Genomic DNA, 23,335 nt, shown 5'->3' with positions numbered 1-23,335 from the left:
GCATGGACTAAGCTGGGGGGGACAACTGAAGGGTGGGGTGTCACTGGGTGTAGGGGAGCAGAGGAAAAAGAAATTGGGACAACTGTAACAGCATAATCAATAAAACATATTAAAAAACAAACAAACCAAAAAAAAAAAAAAGATAAGAGTCATTAAAGTGCACAATCTCTCCTCTATGTGAGAACACAGTCAGAAGGAAGCCACGTTAAGCCAAGAAGAGAGCCTGCACCAGGAACTGAATTGCCCAGCATCTTGGTCTTGGACTTCCAAGGCTTCAGAAATGTGAGAAATAAGTGTCAGTTGTTTAAGCCAAAAAAAAAAAAAAAAAGGCGAAAGTTGCCCTGGTTGATGTGGCTCTTGGGTTAAGCACCGGCCTCTGAACCAAAAGGTTGCTATTGCATTCTGATCAGGACACATGTCTGGCTTTCAGGCCAGGTCCCCAGCTGGGGGCATGTGAGAGGCAACAAGTCTATGTTTCTCTGGCACATCAATGTTTCTCTCCCTCTCTTTCTCCTTCCCTTCTCCTCTAAGTAATAAATAAAATGTTTTCTTTTTTTAAAAAAGGAAAAAGTTTTGTATGCAAAACTTACTCTCTAGGTTTAGCATATGTAAGAAACATGTCTGCTTCACAACAGATGCTAAATAAGACCCTACTCTACCCCCATCACCACTATTTGAGACATGAAGTTTGGATTCCCAGAAATAAATAGACTATAGCCAATTCTGAAACTGGGAGAGGAAACTGGTGATAGTATAGGTGTTTAGAGAGCAGGTCAACCTCAGGGAGTAGATGTTAAATTAGGAGTCAGGTGAGCAAATGCCATTGGTTGTGAGGAAGATGGTTAGGATAGGAACTAATGTTTACTGAGTACTCACTACATGCCAGGAACTATATACTAAGTATTCTTGCAAAGAACTGAGGCTTAGGAGCTCATTTTGGTAGGCATGGGACCAAGGAATAGCTGAAGAATCTTGGGGATTTGTATCTTTCTCTCTTTCCTTTTTTTATTTATACACTCTTCATGTCCTTTTTTTATCTGGCTTAAATGTTAAACAAATGTATGTATTTTTATTACATGACTGTTAAATATGGGTTTATACTGATTCTTAATTCTGAAAGCACTAAAGAGTTGTAAAAAGCACAGTGGGACTACATTATAGTCTTTACCCTGTTATTAACTAGCTGTATGACTAAGAACATATCACAACCTTTCAGATTTCCATTTCTTAAGTTTCTTTTGTACTTGACTATATATAGGTTGATCATCATCAATAGGAAATACATACACAGAAGTAAAATTTTGGTGGTGTCTTTATAGAAGGACACAAATATCTTACCTGTTTCCAAATAATAAATCTATCAGAAAACACAAAAGATGATTTGAAGTTTTAAGCAGCTATACAGTTCATACAGACTTGAAGGGCCTAAAATAAAAAAGATCCCAATATCGCCCCCCTACTTCTCCATTGTCTGTTTTCATCATCTATGTCCTAAACCTAAAGCTGGTTCTCTCCAAAATATTTCTTTGCAAAAACACACACAGCATTTCTCTTACCAAGTACAATGTTTTGGTCATTATAAGTAGTGTCAAAAAGGAAAAAAAAAAGTATTATTTTGGTTATAATTTAGGTATAAGTGCTTCAGTTTTCTTCCTTGGCAATGAATACCAAGTTCCTGGCAGATGGTTCTGTATCTATCAGTCTAATTTGGTTAGAAGTTAGGAGAGCCAGGGTTAAAACATATAAATAGATTACACATTAGAATAGTTATGGAGATGTAAAGTACAGCATAGGAATTGTAGTCAATAATGTTATAATAACTGTGTATGGTACCAAGTAGGTAGTAAACTTATTGGAGGATCCCTTCATAAGTTATATAAATGTCTAACCACTATGTTGTACACCAGAAACTAATATAAAATATTGAATATCAACTGTAATTGAAAATGAATTAAGTTAAAAAAGAAATATAAAAAGGAATATCCAATGAAAAAATGCTAAATGTTGTGAAGTGTCTTCATTACTCATCTGCAGCAAATAAAACTTCTTTGAACACGGGAAGGTTAATTATCTGCTGGTTAATCTCAGAAATGGTGTTTTACTATTCCTAGCACAGAGCACTTCTCAACTGGTCTTCATTCCCTGACATATTTGAATTTTGTATGCTATCATGAACTTGGAAAAAAGATATGGATGGGGAGCAAGATTTTATACTCAGAGTCAAAGCCCAGTTTAGTGTAGCCTGGTAGTGAGATCTTAATCACACAACACTGAGCTCTCAAATACGAACTGGGAGTTTCTGATGCTGATACCATTACTTCGTGTTTTAACATAAAACCATAGCAGTGGGGAACAAGAAAATACTGTAACAAACTAGGTTCAAAATGGGAAGAAAGTCTAAGTCTTATTATGGAATAAGGACTTAAACTAATAGTATCTGAAAAAGATAAAACAGTATTTAATGCATGGTACTATTTACACTCAAAGTATAAGATGGTAAAATTGCTTTGCAATGCTGTGATCTGTGGTCACAATAAACTTTACTTCCTAAGGTTGTCAAATATTAACAAATTATAACATTTAAACATCTATTATTCTCCAAGCCCTGGCTGGTGTGGCTCAGTGGATTGAGTGCTGACCTGCGAACCAAAGAGTCACACAATTCGATTCCCAATCAGGGCACATGCCTGGGTTGCAGGCCAGGTCCCCAGCTAGGGGCACATGAGAAGCAGCCACACATTGATGTTTCTTTCTCTCTCTCTCTCCCTCTCTTCTCCTCTCTCTAAAAATAAATAAATAAATAAATAAAATATTTTTAAAAATATGTTATTCTCCAGAAATTAGACACATCAGACAGTTCTTTAGAGTGGAGGAATATGACCATATAATAAAACTATGACCTATAGGTACAGAGTTTCAGTTTTAAATGATGAAAAATTTCTGGAGATGGAGAGTGGTGATGGCTGTTGCATAACATGAATGTACTTAGTGCTGAATTGAATGTACTTAATTGTATGCTTAAAAATGCTTAAAATGGCAATTTTTATTATGTATTTTCTACCACAATTAAAAATACATTGGGAAAGAGACAAAAGCACCTTCTCCCTGAACCATGGCATGAAGGGCAGTTGCCCCACAACAATCTGCCACACAGAGGAAACTGCACGAACAAGTAATAAACCTTTGTTTTACTACCATGACATAAAGATCCTCTCTGGAACACCAGTTATGAGGGAAATTGCAAATGAAAGAATGGTTGGTAACAAATCATAAATGGGATATGATAAGAAAGTTTATAAAATCAATGCTCCTATAATTTGATTATATTTATGTGTGGCTTTAGCCTTTGGTAAGAAAGTAAATCAACCAATTTTGCATTAATGAAACTATTTAGTCTCTTTATTTCCTTCCTACGAGGAATTGTTTATATGACTTGAGAAAATAAAACTTTCATAATAATTTGAAATGGGAGAAAATTATGACCTATAGCACTAAGCATCAGAGACAAAAATAAACTTTTAAGTTGGTCAGACAGATTCATACCTATCTCTATCTATAACTATATAACTCTGAGCAAATTTCTTAACAATTTTGAGCCAGTTTTTCATCTAAAGAGTACAGAACTACAATGTCTGTCTTAGGACATGGTGAATATTAAATGAAATACAAATTGTAAAAATGATTAATATATGGTAGGCACTTGGTAAAATATGCTTGTTTGCTAATCCAGAAACTTTGCACTTTTAATTAATATCATACATAATCATTTTATTTCAGATCAGAATACCTTTAGAGATCACCTAGTCCAGGGTGTCTCAATGCTAGTAATACTGTTATTTTGGGCCAGATAATTTGTTTTTAAGAGGGGCTGTTCTGTGCATCGTAAGATATCCCAGCCTCTAATAACTAGAAGTTGGTAGCATTCCCCAGGTGTGACAACCAAAAATGTCTCTAGACATTGACACATGTCTCTTGTGAGGCAAAAATGTCTCCAGTTTATAAATGATTAAGCCTAAAGTCCTCATTTCAAAATGAGAAAGCTAAGGCCCAGAGAGATTAGAGGAAATAAATGACTGGGGAAGCTAAAATTTAAGAGATATGATTCTGTATTCAGGTGGGTTTGAACCATAAAAAAAAATTCCAGTAGTCTGGGGGAGACATTAGTATTAGCAGAGGGAGGTTCTTAAGTCAGTGAAATACAAATGTAAGTATTAATAATTCACATTCTATGGACTTGGGCATTACTAAAATCCCCTATGTTGATGTAAAAATATGCAAATCAGCTTGTACCAGAATGTCTGCCTTTGATGATATAAAAAGCAAAGAGGATTCACTTGCCAGAAACTCCCTTTTTTAGGGACCTTTGTTGGATTGTGCCTACTCCAAATAGTTTTATTATTATGCTAGAGTAAAATATCAATACCTTTAACTTTCGTATCCAAAACTGCAATTGGGTGTGAAATCTAGAGTAACATAATTGAAACGTTCTTCTAATTAATACTGCTATATATATATATATATATATATATAAGGAACTCCTGCCATTTGCAACAACATGGATGGAACTAGAGAGAATTATGCTTAGTGAAATAAGCCAGGCAAAGAAAGAAAAATACCATATGATATCACCTAATACAGGAAACTAAAGAACAACACAAACAAAGGAACTAAATAGAACAAAGAGCAGAATAGCAGTCAATAGGGGGGAGGGGAGAGGGAGAGAAGGGGGATAAGTAAGGGAAGGGTTTAATTAAAGAGCCTGTATGAAAGACTCATGGACATGGACAACGGGGAGGGATATGATTGTGGGAGAGGGGGTGGGTTGGGTGGGGGAGAGAAATTAGGGGGAAAGGGGACAACTGTAATTGAAAAACCAAAATAAAAAAATTAAAAAAAAAAAAAGGAAATACAGATGAATATATAAAAAAAAATACTGCTATATAACACCAATTTAATGTAAAATAGATTTTGTGACAAAAGAATAACATATATGGCTTGAGTCAGAGAAAAATAGTAAATCTGTGCCCCTACAATTTAGCTCACTCTCACAAATAGAATTAAAAACCATAGAAGATCTCTGAAGAAGAAACCAGATTATCACATCTCATCAGTTCTAGGTAAGAGTACGTTCTCTGTTCATTCCAGTTAAATGTTCTCCCAGTTACCCTAAGAAATTTAAGCTTATTCAAATTTGGTAAATCTATATATAATTGGCTATAGTTAATAAATTGAATATGACTTGCATTTGTTTAATGACAATTAGATTTAGTTGTACAAAACCCCAAACTTCTTCCTTAAGACAACCTATCAGGTGTTTATAGCAAGAATAGCTATTAATTGTTTTAAGTTTTGCTGAAGTTGGACTTTCATAGTCCAAATGATCTTAAAGAAAAAAAAATCTAACATTGTAAAGAACTCTGCATATCCTATTTTAATATAGTGACAAGAATGGAGCAAACCTCAGAAGAGTTGGCTGCAATACTATAAACGTAATCTTATTCTTAGTCACAGATTTAAAATCAGGCATTAAAAATATAAGAAATAATCATATTAATTCTGCAAGGAGCATATGTGCTATATAGTCTCCTTGATTACACCTTTAGAGATAACCTCCCTGAAACATTTTTGATGAAAAGGATTTTTTTTTAATAGTTGACTTGACCTTTGCAATATTTTATACCATTGTCATCTTAGGAAAAAATGAGCAGAGCTCAACACTAAGTTATAGGAGACCAAGGAACTGCCTGTGCTATTCTTGCCAAGATATTTTAACTTTCTTTTTCCCCTAAAAGTCTTGTTTCCTACCTCAACTCATAAACTAAGCTCCAACAAAACCATTCTCAGATAATTTTGCTAAGAGCCTCATATTTCCTATCTCAGGACCATTGCTCATTTCTATGGCCATTTCTAATCTCTGTCCATCATAACTGTTCTCATCCTTCCAAGTACTTCACAAATGCCATCTCCTCTAGGCTTTCCTGTTTCCTTAAAGGGAAGTGCTCTTCTGCTCCTCTTGACTGGGCATCAGATGCTTTGTCCACCCCCATCCCTACATCCTTTACCTCCCCATTATGAACACTCATAGCTATAATGCTACCTAGTATCCTTACTTTATCAGGTTATAATATTAGTACCTGATTTATGAGTTTGGCTATTTTGGGGCAGAATATTACAATCGAAAAATTATAAAGGTTTTCCCATGGCATATTAGCAGTTACAAATACAATGAAATTAACAAAATTAATTAAGAGTACTGGTTATATGTTTAATGTTTACTAAGTCTTTGAACTTTATAATCATAAGCACTTGTGGCTTGCTAGCTGAGAAGACTTGCTTGGGAAGTTAAAAAAAAAGTGAGTTCAAATCCTATTTAAATCCATTAATTTACTTGATCCCATGATAGCTACTTTGCATGAGAAAGCTACCATTCCCTTCACTGCAGCAAGTTAGTAAATGTGAATAGATCCTAACAGACAGGTGATGAATGTAGAAAGGGGCGTGCTTAGTTAATATTTTCACATATTGACACCTAATAAAGACAGAGGGTCAGAAACTAACAAATGGTCATTAACCTTTCTCCAGACATTCCCTACACTGCCAAATGCAGAGAACTAAAGATTAATTCTAACCATCTGCTAATTATTCTTTCTAGATATTGTTAGATTTACAATACAATGTGTTTCAGTGTGCTTATAGTATATAAACCACCATGGGAAGAGTACAGATTTATAATAAAAAATGGAATAGTAGTGATGGAGTTTGACTAGTTTGAGTTAAAGCTGCATTTCCTCAATGATCATATTTATTCATTTTATAATTTTACTATCAAGCACTGCTTTGAGCTCTTTAATATAGTTGTGTCTAATTCATATGTATATTCTTACCCCTCAACAGTGTATGGCATGCACACACATACAGGTGTTCAATAAATGATTCCTGAATAAATAAAGGAAAGGACATTAACTAAACTTCTTATGGTGAATCTGAAACTTGACTGAATAATATGGAGACAAAAGGAAAGCCTTGCTAGGTATTGCTATGCAAATGAATTATTAATTAAATAAAAACCAGAATGCCCTTCATTCTAAAACAGAAGCCATTTAATAAAGTATCTTTCTTAAAGAGGTAAACAAAGGTTTTTTGTTTATATTTGTTTTGATTTTTGCTATGATTACATCAGGGATATCAATACTGGGAGACAATTCATTTCCCAGCCATTGAACATTTTTTAAAAACTTCACTGAATGAAATATTAAGTGCTCTAAAATATCTCAATAGTCCATTTACCATGAATTCTGGGTATGTGTCTTTTCACATGTCTGGTCACAGGGCACTTCCTTTGCTTGTTGTTTTGTTTTAAGGCTAATTGACTAATTTCCAATTTGTAACCTTTGAAAGCTTCTAATCTTCCCTGCTTTGCAATTTCTAATCTCCACTGACATTTGCTCATTACCATCCCAAGACAGATGAGATCCTCAGGAATGTTATAGCTATCCTTGAAAATGAATCAGCCAATGCTTTATAGCAAGCTATTTTTACTGGTCCTATTTACAGTAGACTTGTAATAATTGGAATCTCTGACAATTCTTTACCACCTTTTAGAGTATCTCCTAACTAGAACTTAAAATAAACAAACAAGAGATATTGGCACACCACCAAGCAACATTTTTCTCTCATCTCCTTTACCCATTATCATAAACAGCAACCATTTATGGCCTTTATACGCATCTAAACAAAAATATTTTGAAACGTAATAGTGTTTTAGGCAGTGTACTGTATCAAATATTTATCATTTGTTAAGTGAAAAGGTAAGAGAGTTTTGTTTGTTCTGAGCAGTTAATTAAAGATATTTACCTAAAATGAAATTTTAGTTTTAGGTAGCAATTACATTTGGTTTTTCATATTCTAGTATATTGTTTCATCACTAACAACACAGATTTTATTACTCACTGAATATCAGGTAATAAGCATTTGGGCAAGGTTTCTTATGGATTATAAATCACTATTCTAGTGCACAGCCATGGAAATGTCATTGAAATAATAATAATGCAGAACTGCAAAATTATGGTTCATGGATTCATATCTGAAATCCACCTCGGAATCTGGCTAGTTTCTATTTCACAAATGACAAAACCCAAATCCAGGAAGCTTGGGATCTGTTCAGGGTCACAAAATTTAGATTAGCAACGAACCTAGGTTTACTGTGCCAGGCTCATACACTAGGGCTCTCCTCATTTTTCCAGGTAGCAATAGAATAGACAGGGTATTGCTGCTAATTTATGAATTTTTATCTCTTAAAGTTGTTAATACCTACATATATTAAAAGATACTACAGCCAAGCCAGGCAAAATGCCATTTTATCCATGAAATACTAGTTCTAAACCTTATTGTGAAAAGGCCATGGCAGCCAAACTGAATTGTGATCTTGACCATCTGCTCTCTCCTCCTTGCTGGTTATAGACAGAAAGTTTGGTATAGTAACAAAAAATCCAGGAGATTTCATATTTTCATCCCAGAACAACTTTACAAATCCAAGCTGACTGAAGAATTAAACAGGATTTCAAAGGTTGCCTTCAGTAAGGAAGCTGATTTTTTTAAATCATCATATTACACTGTATTTCTAACTTCTATATTTAGTAAGTAGCATTTATGCAATGTGCCTATGACAAGTATTGGTTTTTGGGTTTTGTTTTTTTATGGCTTTGACTTTCCTCCAAAGTGAAAGGTGTGAAAGAATATGAAATAGCACACAGAGATATATCACTTAAGAATGTGAAGAGAAAAATCATTTTATGTGGTAATTTTAATGGGGTATCCTCCTAAGAAAAAAGAATTTATATTATTCTACTCTATTTTGGAATCCATGGTCTTTCACTTTAGAGGCAAGTTAGCAACATAAGGTAACACGGTGAATACTGTAAATTAATACAATATTTATGATGGCAAAATGCTTTAAAGATCTCCAGTGCAATCAGTTTCAACCATCTACGAAGTATTCCCAAAGATGCTTTAAAGCACAATGGCAAATTTTAGTTTGCTTATTAGTGGGCTGTTTACAAGTATATAGTACTTTGTGTGAACTAAATACCACTTATACTGATATAGTCAAGAAATACATTTTTCTGTTAGGAGTATTATGTATTGTAGGTACAACAGCACTTATTAAAACCAAACCCACCTTAAAAATGGGCCCCAAAACCTTACTGTACAATGTTAGACCCTCCGATAGCCAAAGACGCCTCTCCAAAGTGATTGCTGAAATCGGTGCTTCTGCCAGTTTCTTCCTCTCTTCTTTCCTCAATACAATTCCCTCCTCCACCAGACCCTAGGATTTTAAAATCCAATAGATCCTACTTGAAAGCTCAAGTATACACTCTAACATCCCCAAATTCCTAACTTTATCTCTCTTAAATATCCTACTACAAGTTTCTACACTGCAGAATGCTTAATTTCACCAAAGGGGGGTTTTCTCCCTCTGATTTCTTTGGCGTTTTCTCTTTTAATCTCTGTACCCTTTCTTCCTCAGTCTCTCTTCCTTCCCTGATCCTCTAGTTTCACAGCACTAACACCTTGCCTCCTACTTTTATCAAATCACACCTCAGATTCCTAGCCCATACTAAGGTGCCCTGGCTGGGAGAGATTTTTTTTTCCCCCTTCAAATTCCTGCCTTGAGAATACCTGCGGTTCCTTTTCCTGGGCGCCCCCATCCTTTTTGGGAGAGTATAGAAGTAGGTAAGACCCTCTCTACTTCAATCCATTTTGCACACTCGGGGCTACTACTGCGGGGCGGGGCGAGGTGAGATTGGCCTTTACTGCGCCACAGCAGGTGGGGGGTGGGGAGGTGGCGAACCGCGCCCATTCCGATCTCAGACCGGCTGAAGAGAGGCAGCAAAGGACCTAGGGCCGCCCCCACACCCCAGGACGGGAACTCACCTTCTCTGAGGCAAGGGCGAGTGTCTACTTTAAAACTACTGTCCCCCCTCCCCGCCGCCGCCATAGTGGAGCCGCCAAAGCCGCCGCCGTCACCACAGCCACCAGCAAGCGAGCTGGCAGGGGTGGAGGTGGCGGAGGAGGCAGGCTCAATCACTGCCGCTGCCGTCGCCACAGCCACCGCCGCCGCCGCTGCGCAGGCGGTGTAGGAGGAGGAGGAGGAGGGGGCGACAAAGACGGTAGCTTCTTGAGGGGAAGAATCTGCCGCCAGCGGTGTGACTGTCCTCGGTGCTGCCGCCATCGCAGCGAGGGACAGACAATTACACTAGCGCCCCTCTCCAGTTAAATCTCATAGCTCCGCCTCCCGCTTAGCCTTGCCCCCTTTGCCCCTCTTGCTCTAGCTTCAGCTCCAGCCTCGTTCTTGCTCCCGTGGGCCGCCTCTCCGCTACCCCCACAGCTTGGCATCACCGGTCATCCTTCTGAGGGATTGTGAAGATGGCAAAGGGCAAAATGCGCGAGATGTAAAAGCACATGGGCCTTAGAGTGAAGTTCTTCGCTTGGAGGAACTCATCTAAAACCAATTCAAAGGAAAAAAAAAATATCTGGAAAAACCAATTGATTCCACTTCCAAAATATCTCTAAAATGCACCTCCTGTCTTTCTTTATAGCTGTCAGTACAGAGTACAGAAAGCATCATGCCATATTTTCATCATGTCCGCATAAACAATTGCTTGTCCATCAAACTACCCATCTAAATAAAAAATCTGTGTACCGGGTACCCAACCGAAGAACTAGAATAATGCTGATAATTTAAATCTCCTCACCACCTTTTTTCCTAACTTCCCTCCCAGAGAAACCAATATCCTGATTTACATTCATTATTTCCATGTTCTTTTTACATATATTCTTTTTTTTAATTATTTATTTATTTTATTTTAGAGAGAGGGGAAAGGAGAAGGAGAGGAAGAGAAACATCACTGTGTGGTTGCCTCTCACTCACGCCCCCAACTGGGGACCTGACGTGCAACCTAGTAATGTGCCCTGACTGGGAATTGAACCAGCGACACTTGGCTCGTAAGCCAACGCTCAATCCACTGAGCCAAAACAGCCAGAGCTTACATATATTCTTATCACATACATGAATACCTAAACAATACTGTTTACTTTTTATTGTTTTCAAATTTCACAAAAATTTATATCTTCTGTAGGTAGCATTTTGGGACTTGTTTCTTTCACTAAATATATTGTTCCTAAGATTTATCCATGTAGCTGTAGTTGATTCATTATGAATGCTGTACAATATCCCATTCATTTCCTCTTGATGGGTATGTGTCCTGGTGCATCTGTGCAAAAGTATTTTTTAAGTATTCCCTGTTTTCCAGACTCACTTTCATTGCCCTATTTCAAGTCCTTGTTATCTCTTTTAAGAATTATCACATTTGTCCTTCTGGTCTTTTTCCCTCTGATCTCAATCCCTCCAATATATTTCAGTATTGCTGTCGTTTATCACTAGCTTCCCACTGCTTGTTGGATGCCAAAGGTCATGGCTTCCTACTATTACATCCCTAATCTCATCATCTTCTGCTGCACCCACCATAACCACTCTTTTGCTTTTTGATTCAGCAACATTAAATCTTGTAGATCCTCATGAAGATTATGTTTTTGTCACGATGTAATGTAAATGTATTTGTTTCACTTTCTAAGATGCCCATTTCCTCACATTAGGTACCTTGCCTAACAAAGCCCTTTACCCCCTTGAAACTCAGAAAATACATCACTTCTTCCAGGCAACCTTCTCTATCTCTACTTAGACTAAATTCCACCCTGTATCTGTTCTACACCTATACCTTATGCATATTTGTATTGTGTACCTCTCTTCTTAATAGCTTGGTACTATTTTAAGACAAAAGATAGTTTGTTTGTTTATTTGTTTGCTTGTTTGTTTGTTTTGAGGCACCATTCTCCAGAACAGTGAAGTCCTAGGGCAAAGTTCTCAAACGAGTAGACCTTAGGCCTAGGTCCTTAAGTCCCTCAATCTGGCCCACAGATATGTTTTGTTTAACTGAATAATTGTTTATTTAATTCCTTATAAACATTTGAAAGGAGCATCTCATGCAAAAAGAAAGTCTCTTAAAAGCATTTGTAGGTTGGCAGTAGTGGCTGTACACTGGAACTGAATAGCAAATTCAGAGACTTGGAGTGACAGGCTCTTAAGAACATATATTTAGGTTGTTTTTGTGGTTCAGTAACTTGCCCAATATTATCTGAGTCTTTAGTGTTGTTTCTCTAATCTTCTATCATGTCTTTCTGTAAATTAGTGCAACATTTACTCATCAAAGAAATTGCTGGATAAGTCATTAGTCCATTGAAATAGCCAGTCGTCGTCGGCAGCCGTCCGTCTCGAGAGACGATGGTGTAGCTTCTTAAGAGTCTATCTGCACCGCTGAGAATGGCTGTGCAGTTCGACTCGGGAGTGACATGGTATCTGTCTCCTCCCGTGTTGAATCGACATCTTGTGATGACGCTGAAGCTACAGAGCCTGGGCAGGGTGATATGGAGGGTCTGCTGTTGCCCATGCAGCAGACCCCCCCTCTCTTCGCAGCTGAAGGGTCCAAGGGAAAGACGGAGTCAATACAGCTTGGCTTCAGGTGCGCCGCAGGAGTTGCCGGTGTTGACTACAACGTCAAACCGCCTTAGGGACTCTGGCTCCGGATTTTCTGTCGGGGTTTACTCCCTTAGCCTTTCCCCTGAAGAGGTATGCCGCAAGGCAGCGGAGGTTTTTTGGAGTCAGAGTTTTCCTTCTCTGATGTACCCTGACTGGAAGATCGAACCAGCGACACTTAGCTCGCAGGCCGACGCTCAACCCACTGAGCTAAACCAGCCAGGGCAAAATAGCCAGTAGAACAAGGTAAACATTAAAAGGGAGCTTAATTTCATTCCTTCCAATATGGGGGTGGAGGATCTTTCAAAAACATTGATTCTCAAAATGTGAAACACAGTCCACTTGTAAAAGAATATTCAGTCAGAATCTCTGAGGAGTGTGGAAACTGATGTTATAGAAGTATATTTTTATTGATATGAAAAGTTGCCATACATATATTTTTTATGAAAAGGAGGTTATACAGAACTTTTACAGAAAATATATCTGTGTATGCCTAACATATTTGTCTCACAGTATATTCTCATTTTTGTTCTCTTCTCCCCACCCCCATCACACAGTTACAGAACTTTTTTATCAGCCTAGAAAGGATCTGAAGGGGGCATCCTACCAAGTGATTTATAATCCAGATCTCTGCCAGAATCACTTTAAATGTTCCCTATGCTACATAAACACCCAGAAAGTTCTCATTGTTTGAGAACTATAGTAAATAACTTTCCCTAACCTAAAGTTATCCTCTATGATTGGTTAAGGGAAGAACACATTTAAGTACTGATCACTTAATCACTCAATGCAGTTTGGAGTCAGGAAACCATTTCAGCACCCTAATTCCTCTTGGTTCCTGTGCACATCTGACCTCTGGTTTTGCATTTTTTTTTTTTTTTTTTTTTTTTTTACAAAACTTCAAAATAACTTTACCTCAAAAATATTTTACACCAAAGTGCTATTTTCACAGGCTTATACTGTACCACAACAACCGAGTCCAGGTATGGAGTAACCGATATCTTCCGGAGTGACAGCACGTTATACAATCGCAGTGTTAGAAACACGGTACTTGAAAACTTATAATAAAGCCCCTTTCACCCTCCAATCCTGAGACAACAAATCCTGTAGTTCTCCCTCATCGTCGCTGTCAACATTCTCCTCGTCCTTTTTCTGCAGTTCTTTTATGGTCAGGACCTCTTTCAGCTTATTTTTTAATTCATCCTGGCGATTCCGCAGGTTTTCCACCCGACGGTAACATTCTATCTGCTCATCGATCTCCCCAATCTGCCGGTCCAGCCGTCCCTCCTCATCCTCTTCAGCAACTATAGCTTCGGAAATAGTGTTGACCTGTCGCATGGCTTTTTGAAATTCGTCCCACTCTTTGTCCATCTGATCCTTTGGGGCATCAACCTTTCGTACCCTGGCATCTATCTCAGGGTCGTCAAAAAAACCTTCTGGTAATGCTTCCGCAGTGTTTTCTTTCCTTTCCACTACTTTTTCATGTATTTCTGCTTTCTCAATGGACCCTGAATGAGGAATTAAAGGGGCCTTGGGAGGATTTGTATTCGAGAAATCGCCTGGCAGCACACTACTTGTTGCCTCCCGCGGGGAGGAAAGTAAGTGTTCCTTGCCCTGTACTTCGGGCGGCTGCTTGCCGGCGTCCCCCTCTCGTCTTTCTCCTCCCTCCTCTTCCTCCTCATCTTCATAATCAGGGAGTAAACCAAGTCCCGAAGCCTTACCGAGGGTCGCTCTAGCGGACTCCTTTCCTGCTTTGTCAACGCTGGTGAGCAAAGCGGACGTGGAGGGCTGTACCTGAGGCACCTCGGAGGCCTTCGCTCGTTTAGCATCTTGGCTATCGGCGTCCAGCGCCTTCCTCTTGGCGGGTTGAGGCACTGCGCTGGCGGACGGCCCCGGGGTGGCTTCCTTCGCGCCTTTCAGCTCGGCCACTTTTTCTCGGTGCTGCTTTCCCAGGACGTGAGTCTGCCACAGCAGCTCGCTCTTAATAGGGGTGTTACACAGGGCACAGCTCAGCTGCCCCAAACGGTTGTACTTGGCAAGTGGAGATTCTATACGTTTCCTGTTGGTGCTCAGACGCTGCTTCTCCTTCATCAACCGCCGCAGCTCGTCCTGACTCACCACTCGCTTCCCGGCCGAAGACCGAGCCGAAGCGGAGGACGCCATCTCTGCGCCTTCCCCACGGCGCTTCTGGTGGTTTTGCATTTTTATGTTATTCATCCTCTTTACATGACCATGCAGCTCTTGCTTTAAGAGACATAAGCTGCTATCTTTGTCCTGTCTAAGGTTGTTCTGCTAGATACTATTATCTGCATTCAAGTGATAATGAAGTTAAATAAAAGTAATTGCATAAATAGTGTGTAGTAGAATATTTTTTAAAAGTTAGAAGTAATCTTATCTCCAAGCTAATAATTATTTTCTGGATGCAAATAATACCAGAAAAATATCACTGAAGCCATTTTTTATTATTGCTAAAGGGTGTATTTCACATGGGCATTAAAAAAAAAATACTTAGCACAGAATTGTAGAATGCAAGATATTATGCTATAAGAGGGGTCTATTAGCTTAATGATGTGTGTGTGTGTGTGTGTGTGTGTGTGTGTGTGTGTACTGAGTAGCCCAGATCCAGGTCTTTGAACTCCTCTTGAACATAACCACTCACCACAACTTTTTCTTCAAAAAAATTTTTTTTCAAAATGGAGCCCTGCCTGGTGTTGCTTAGTGGATTGAACTCCAGCCTGAATACCAAAGGGTAGCCTGTTCAACTCCCAGCCAGGGTACATGCCTGAGTTGTGGGCCAGGTCTCCAGTTGGGGGCATATGACAGGCAACCACATGTTGATGTTTTTCTCCCTCTTTTTCTCCTTCCCTTCCCTTCTCTCTAAAAGTAAAGTAAATAAAATTTAATTATTTTTATTTTAAAATAGCTTTGTTCTATGTCAGTTTTGGTCTCAGAAGACATCATAACAAATGCTCTGGCCAAGAAAACTGTCCACCAAGACAAATTTCTGGCAGATATTTTGGATACAAATTCCAGAATGAAGACAACTGTGGATCTGATGAAAATTTTGTTTCCTCGAGATGTTAACTTGCTGCAGGAAAACAGGGTAAAGAAGAAGGCCATGCAGAGAACTGTCAGCTGCCAAGGATAGGAAGGCATGTGGGGTGAGTACAAGAAAGCATTGGACATGTTGGTTAACAGTCCTGCCTGTTACAGTACATCTGTTCCCAGTGCATAAGGGGTCAAGGAGGAAGAGGAGCAGGCAGATGTCAACAGAAAGAAGGCCAAGTTGATGATAATCCTCACCCACAACCTTGAGGCACTCCAAGAAGAGTGTTACAGAATGAGGGTGTCCAGGGGTCCCCAGAGCCTGCAGGCTGGGGCATGGGGAAAAGGAAGCAGCTTTCAGGATGCCTTTGCATGCCTGGGGCTAGTGGCTGGTGTCTTTGTTACACAAATGACTTTGATGCTTCCAAGGCCTCCAGAAGATGGGAGGGGTCTTGGACTGTGGGATGGTATGAAAAGAGCACACAGAGCCTATGTGAGGTTCTGTGAATGATCAGAACTGGGTACCATGCCCACTGAGTCAAAGGACACAGTCAGGGATTTAAAAATAAATGGCAGACATTTTAATTGGGAACACAATGCTGTTTTGAGAAGGGATAACTCCATGCAGTTTACAAGGAGGTTGGAGAATCCACGTGGTTCTGGATTAAAAGCTGGTGGGCACCATAACACAGACAAGGCCTCCCCAGTCAGAATCGAATGATTGGCGGCTACCGGTAAAGCTGAACTGTGTCTAGGAAGTAGGGAAATGGTATCTTTAACTTTTCTAAAACTAGCCTGATTTGGTAAGGGGAGGTTGAATTATGTGTTTGTGGGTGTTTTAAAGAAAATAAGACTTAACAACAGAAATCTGCAAATAATCTAAATCTATATAACTATTAAATAAACAATTCTTTTTCTTTTCACTAAACTCTGGTATTGAGAGTTATAATGCTGGTGTGGGCAATCGGGCCCCTAACAAAACAGCCTGTGGGTTCTGTTTCAATTGGAGAGCCCAGGTGTTCTCTTACAAAGGGAAGTCTGATAATGAACTTCAAGCTCAATAACACTTTAGGAGAAGAGGTGGAGGCTTTCATCAGTGAGCTCTGCAAGCCCAATGAGTTTGACAAGTACAAGATGTTCATTGGGGACCTGGACATGGTTGTAAACCTGGTGCTCTCTGTGTTGGGGCACTTAGCCCAGTGGAGAATGTCCTTAGTGGCCTTGGTGAAATGCTAGTAATGAAGAAAGAAGCTCTCTCAACAACAAAAAGAAGGTCCTGGCAAGGCAGCACAAGGATGCTTAGGAGATGAAGGAGAACTTGGACCAAAGGGAACACATGGTGTTGGACTTCTGATCAATTAACTTTAAGAGAAAAAACTCCAGGTTGCCAGAATTTCATGTGAATGAAGTCAACACTCCTCACTGAGCAGAAAAAGGTGGATGAGATCAAATGAGCCCAGGAGCAAGTCAAGGGTCTGCTGGAGTCTTTCCTCAGATTTCATTCCCAAGTCAGGGGCCATGGATCTGCCTCCAATCTTCAGTGAAATGACTCCTCTTAGGGAATGTGTCTTCACTTGTATTTTCCCAACCATAACCTCCACACTTCAATCTCTTCTAAAATGCCCAACCAAAAGACCACCCATTCTTTCAACACTATTTAATCTGATAAATATTTCAGTAAAAACCATTGCTTAAGCTGAATGGGTTTTAGGGGGTTTCTGAATAAAAGAAGATTCTATCCAGGCAAAGCCTGTGTTTTCCTTCTCATCCATCATGATTGATATGCTGCAAGCTTGAATGCTGCTAGAAAATTAACACTTTCATTATTACTTTCTAGAAGAATGAAAATTAATGAAACTGTGGGAACTGATTGGAGGGTGTTTTTTTGTGTTTTCTTTTTTTTTGATTTTTCAGTTACAGTTGTCCCATTTTTCCCCATTGCTCCCTCCCCACCCAGCCCACCCTTTCTCCCACAATCATATTCCTCCCCATTTTCCATGTCCATGAGTCATTTATACACATTCCTTGACTAAACCTTTCCCTTACTTATCCCCCTTCTCTCCCTCCCCCCTCCTCCCTATTGACTGTTATTCTGCTCCTTGTCCTATTTAGTTCATTTGTTTATGTTGTTTTTAGTTTCTTGTATTAGGTGATGCCATATGGTATTTTTCTTTCTTTGCCTGACTTATTTCACTAAACATAATTCTCTCTAGTTCCATCCATGTTGTCGTAAATGACAGGAGTTCCTTCTTTCTCTCTGCTGCATAGTATTCCATTCTGTAAATGTACCACAGTTTTTTGATCCACTCATCTACAGATGGGCACTTAGGCTGTTTCCGGCATGTAACTATTGTAAACAGTGCTGCTATGAACATAGAGGTATATCGTCGTCGTCGGCAGCCGTCCGTCTCGAGAGACGATGGCGTAGCTTCCTGAGAGTCTATCTGCACCGCCGAAAATGGCTGTGCAGTCCGACTCGGGAGTGACAATCCCTGCCGCACTTGGTACAGGTGAAGGCAGATGGCTGTTGTTGCTGCTGCTGACGCTGCTTCCGCCTCGATCTTTTCTGGACCGCCTCCTCGTTGCGCGCAGCCTCCGCGCGTGACGTACCTTGCCTGACCGCGAGCCTCCAGGCTAGGCGGTCGTCTGCTTGAACTTCCCATGTGTTGAGATTGATGGAGCATTGTGTCATGTCCTTTTTGCAGATGTCTTTGAACCGCAGTTTTGGGCGCCCTGTCATCCTCTTGCCTTCTGCTAGCTCGCCGTAGAGGAGGTCTTTGGGGATACGGCCTGCATCCATTCTTTTGACATGGCCGAGCCACCTGAGGCGTCTCTCGCTAAGAACTGCATGCAAACTGCTCATATTGGCTTGCTTCAGCACCTCGGTGTTGGGGACCTTATCCTGCCAGGCGACATGCAGGATGCGTCGCAGGCACCTCATGTGGAAGCTGTTGAGTTTCCTTTCGTGCCTTGCGTAGGTGGTCCACGTCTCGCTGCCATAGAGGAGAGTGCTGAGTACGCAGGCTTGGTAGATGCGCAGTCTGGTTTTCTCAGTGAGGCTGGAATTGTTCCACGCTCGCCGGTTCAGTCTGGCCATAACTGTGGCTGCCCTGGCGATTCTCTGGTTGACCTCCAAATCGACTGACAGAGAGCTCGAGATGGTGGACCCGAGGTAAGTGAAGTCGTTGACAACCTCCAGGGTATATCCGTCGATGGTGATGCATGGGGGAGTCCCCGTGCCTTGAGCCATAACATTCGTCTTCGTCAGGCTGATGGCTAGTCCGAACCCCTTGCATGCAAGGGGTGTATAAGTTCTTTTAAATTAGGGTTTTAGGATTTTTTGGGTATAATCCCAACAGTGGAATCGCTGGTTCAAAAGGCAGTTCCATTTTTAGTTTTTGGAGGTAATTCCATACTGTTTTCCATAGTGGCTGCACCAGTCTGTATTCCCACCAATAGTGCAGTAGGGATCCCGTTTCTCCACATCCTCGCCAGCACTTGTTGTTTGTTGATTTGTTGATGATGGCCATTCTGACTGGTGTAAAGTGGTATCTCATTGTGGTTTTTATTTGCATCTCTCTGATGGCTAGTGATGTGGAGCATTTTTTCATGTGTCCATGGACCTTCTGTATGTCCTCTTCGGAGAAGAATTTGTTCAGGTCCTTTGCCCATTTTTTATTGGGTTGTCTGTTTTCTTGATGTTGAGTCATATAAGCTCTTTATATATTTTGGAGGTGAGTTCCCTGTTTGGGATATCATTGGCAAGTATGTTTTCCCATATGGTTGGTTTCCTTTTCCTCTTGCTGATGATTTCTTTTGCTGAGCAGAAACTCTTTAGTTTGATGTAGTCCCATTTGTTTATTTTTTCCTTTATTTCTCTTGCCTTAGGAGATGTATCCATGAAAATATTGTTACGTGCAATATCTGAAATTTTCCTGCCTATGTTTTTCTCTAGGACTTTTATGGTGTCACAGCTTACATTTAAGTCTTTGATCCATCTTGAGTTTATTCTTGTGTGTGGTGTAAGTTGGTGGTCTAGTTTCATTTTTTTGCATGTCCCTCTCCAGTTCTCCCAGCACCATTTATTAAAGAGGCTCTTCTCACTCCATTTTATGTTCCTTCCTCCTTTATCAAATATTAGTTGACCGTATAGTCCTAGAGGATGTTTATATTGCTTAGTTTTTACCAGGCTGAAGTGACAGAGATCAGAGTGTGTCACCCTCAGGAATGTATCTGCAGTGGTTTTCCTTACTTGTGGGCAGTGTAGTTTAATGATAGGCACAAATACTCATTAATGAAGAATCTATAACATAAAAGGCTTAAAGAGAAACACACAGAGAAGAAAAATGTATAACCTTGTTATTTAAATTTTTTTAAATGAAAATGATTGGAGTGGCAAGATGGTGGCAGAGTAGGACAATTTATCTCACACTGTCTCCCAGAACCAAACTGAAAATAAAAATAAAGATGGGAACATACATGTAAAATAAACAACTGAAGACTACCGGAGGAGGAGATACTTAACCACGGACAAGCAGAAACTACCTCAAGACCTGTAGAAAAGGCAGGACCTGTAAAAGGGACTGGCACCACATTTACAGGGAGTTGTCCAGGGTTGCCACATGGCTGTGGGAGCTTCCCCCAGAAAGAAGTGAAACCTGTATCACAGACTGGGATTCCAAGCACAGAACACCAGTGCCAGGATCACCTGCCCATGCAACATCCAGTGGTGAAAGACCATGTTTTTTTTGCCCATTGGGGAAAGATGGATCCCACTGGAGACAAAGCCAATTTTTTTCTTTTTCTTTTTTCCCTTTCTTTTGTTCTAAGGGTCCAATTAAACGGTTATGAACTCTCAGCCACTGACTTTGGCTCAGGAGAAAGGAGGGTAGCACAGTCTGCAGTTGTGTGAAGAGAGTCTTGAGTGGGAGGTTTGAGATGTAGGGAAATGGATGCTGGATTTCTGGTGCTAGGATATAAGATCATACTGCAGCATCAATGTTTCTTGAGAAGAGCAAGCCCCCACCCAGGGGAAAAACAATTACCCCATTCTGGAAAACCACTCGCCCCCACCCTCTAGAAGCCTTCTAACCCCATTCTCTGGAATCCTGCTCACCTCACCCTCTGGAATTCTGCTTGCCCCACCCTGCATTTTTTTCCTTCTCTATATTTTTATTTTTTCCATTCTTTTTTACTTTCCCCCAACCAGTATCTTATCCTGTGCTGAGGAGACAGCAACATAGGTGGACTCAGGGGTGTTAGAGATTGGCTTTAGGGCATGGCCATTTCATACACTTTCCTGGGAACCAGACTGACACTTCCCCCTCACAGGAAAACCTAGGAACACCCTCTTGGTTTCTGGCAGACGCAAACTCTGGGTTCTGGATGCCCCACCTACAACCAAACTTGGGGATTCACCCTGACTAGTTCAAGGAAATAATCTGGGACAGACTCACACATCTGGTGCAAACACAGGGGAACACACCCACCATATTTCTTTAAAGCTGAATAGCACTTCCCACAGGAGATTCAAGGGTCCCATCCTGCCAATTCCACCAGAAGCCCTCTCAGAAACAAATGGGCCAATGGCTAGACTAAGACTAATGTCAGGACCAGAACCAGAGGCAGGTAGAGGCTGGACCAGCTATGCCTTTGGTTGTTAGTTGACCCATCCCTAGGCCCTGTGCTGATAAAAAGCCAGCCATGCAGAGCAGTAAGGCCCATCCACGAAGCATCCAACTGTAAAGGAGACAGCCACAAATTGTGATTGCTTGTAGCCTTGAACAGGCTACCTAGACCTAGACTGGACAGCATCTGACATTGGCTTGCACCAGGCTTAGACAACATCAGAGTTGTATCCAGAGGGGGGGGGCCCAACAGGCAAGCACTAAACTCTGCTGAGAGGAATACAACATCATTCTTGTCATTATTTTCATTATTTTTCTTATTTTTTTTAAATTTATTTTTTTCTATTACAGTTTGTCCCACTTTTTCCCCCATTGCTCCCACTCACCACATCCACGCCTTCGCCCACAGTCCATCCCCACCTTGTTACCCCGTTTTCCATGTCCATGGGTCATTTACACTAGTTCCTTGACTAGAGCCTTCTCCTTTTTTCTCCCCTTCTCCACAACCCCTCCCCCCAGTCATAGTTACACTGCTCTTTGTTTACTATCCTTTGGTTCAATTTTGCTCATTTGTCTGTGTTGTTCATTAGTATCCTGTGTTAAGTGGTATCATATGGTATTTGTCTTTTGCTGCCTGGCTTATTTCGCTAAGCATTGTACTCTCCAGTTCCATTCATGTTGTCACAAATGTTAGGAGTTCCTTCTTTCTTCCTGCTGCATACTATTCTATTGTGTAAATGTACTACAGTTTTTTAATCCACTCATCTACACATGTGCACTTAGGCTGTTTCCAACACTTGGCATTGTGAATAGTGCTGCAAAGGACATACGGGTGCATAGGTTGTTTTGAACTGGTGTTTCAGGATTCTTCAGGTATAATCCAAGCAATAGAATTGCTGAATCAAAAGGCAGTTACACTTTTAGTTTTTTGAGGAAATTCCATACTGTTTTCATAGTGGCTTCAGCAGTCTGCGTTCCCACCAACAGTGCACTAGGGATCTCTTTTCTTCACATCCTTGCCAGCACTTGTTGTTTGTTGATTTGTTGATGATGGCCATTCTGACAGGTGTGAGGTGGTATCTCATTGTGACTTTAATTTGCATCTCTCTTATGGCTAGTGATGTTGGTCATTCTTTCATATGCTTTTGGACCCTCTGTATGTCTTCTTCAGTGAGGTGTTAGTTCAGGTCCTTTGCTCATTCTTTAATTGGATTGTCTGTCTTCTTGGTGCTGAGACATATAAGTTCTTTATATATTTTGGAGATCAGACCCTTGTCTGAGGTATAATTGGAAAATATATTTTCCCATACTGTTGGTTCCCTTTTCATCTTGCTGATGTTTTCTTTTGCTGAGTAGAAACTCTTTAGTTTCATGTAGTCCCATTTGTTTATTATTTCCTTCATTTCCCTTGCCTTAGGAGATATATCAGCAAAAATATTGCTATGTGGGATATCTGAGATTTTTCTGCCTATGTTTTCCTCTAGGACTTTTATGGTGTCACGGCTTATATTTAAGTCTTTGAGCCATCTTCAGTTTATTCTATTGTATGGTGTAACTATACACCAGCAACTTACACCATTCATTTCACTCCATTTTATGCTCCTTCCCCCTTTGTCAAATATTAGTTGTCCATATAAACCTGGATTTATTTCAGGGTTCTCTATTCTGTTCCATTGAACTATATCTCTGTTCTCATGCCAATACTAGACTGTTTTGATTACAGTAGCCTTGTAGTATAGTTTGATATCAGGTATTGTGATTCTTCCTACTGTGTTCTTCTTCCTCAAGATTGCTGTGTCTATTCAGGGTCTTTTCTGGTTCCATACAAGTTTTTGAAGTATTTTTTCTAGGTCTGTGAAATATGCTATTGGTATTTTAATAAAGATTGCATTAAATCTATAAATTGCTTTGGGTAGTATGGGCATTTTAATGATGTTGATTCTTCCCATCCATGAACATGGTATATACTTCCATTTATTTGTATGTTCCTTAATTAATTTTTTCAATATTATGTGGTTTTCCGAGTACAGGTCTTTTACCTGCTTGGTAAAAGTTTGTTCCAAAGTACTTT

The 23,335-nt window shown here is 40.0% G+C and overlaps 2 protein-coding genes across 3 annotated transcripts in view; both read right to left on the bottom strand.

Annotated features, from left to right (window-relative positions):
• Positions 1-10,231, bottom strand: part of ZMAT1 (zinc finger matrin-type 1) — a 53,882-nt gene extending 43,651 nt beyond the window's left edge. For both annotated transcript variants that reach the window (XM_090265316.1, XM_090265317.1), the window contains exon 1: positions 9,934-10,231. In XM_090265316.1, the coding sequence (XP_090121442.1) occupies positions 9,934-10,231 (298 nt within the window). The remainder of the gene's footprint in view (positions 1-9,933) is intronic.
• A 3,327-nt stretch (positions 10,232-13,558) lies between these two features.
• LOC149991077 (zinc finger protein 830-like) lies at positions 13,559-14,769 on the bottom strand. Its single transcript, XM_090265331.1, has one exon. It carries the CDS (start codon positions 14,753-14,755, stop codon positions 13,652-13,654), a length of 1,104 nt encoding a protein of 367 aa, XP_090121457.1. The 5' UTR covers positions 14,756-14,769; the 3' UTR covers positions 13,559-13,651.
• Positions 14,770-23,335: the final 8,566 nt, after the last annotated feature.

The sequence above is a fragment of the Furipterus horrens genome, unplaced genomic scaffold (assembly GCF_987537825.1).
Source record: "Furipterus horrens unplaced genomic scaffold, mFurHor1.1.pri manual_scaffold_17, whole genome shotgun sequence".
Classification (NCBI taxonomy): Eukaryota; Metazoa; Chordata; class Mammalia; order Chiroptera; family Furipteridae; genus Furipterus; species Furipterus horrens.
The sequence above is the reverse complement of the archived record's forward strand: the minus strand, read 5'-3'. Positions and strand labels throughout refer to the sequence as shown.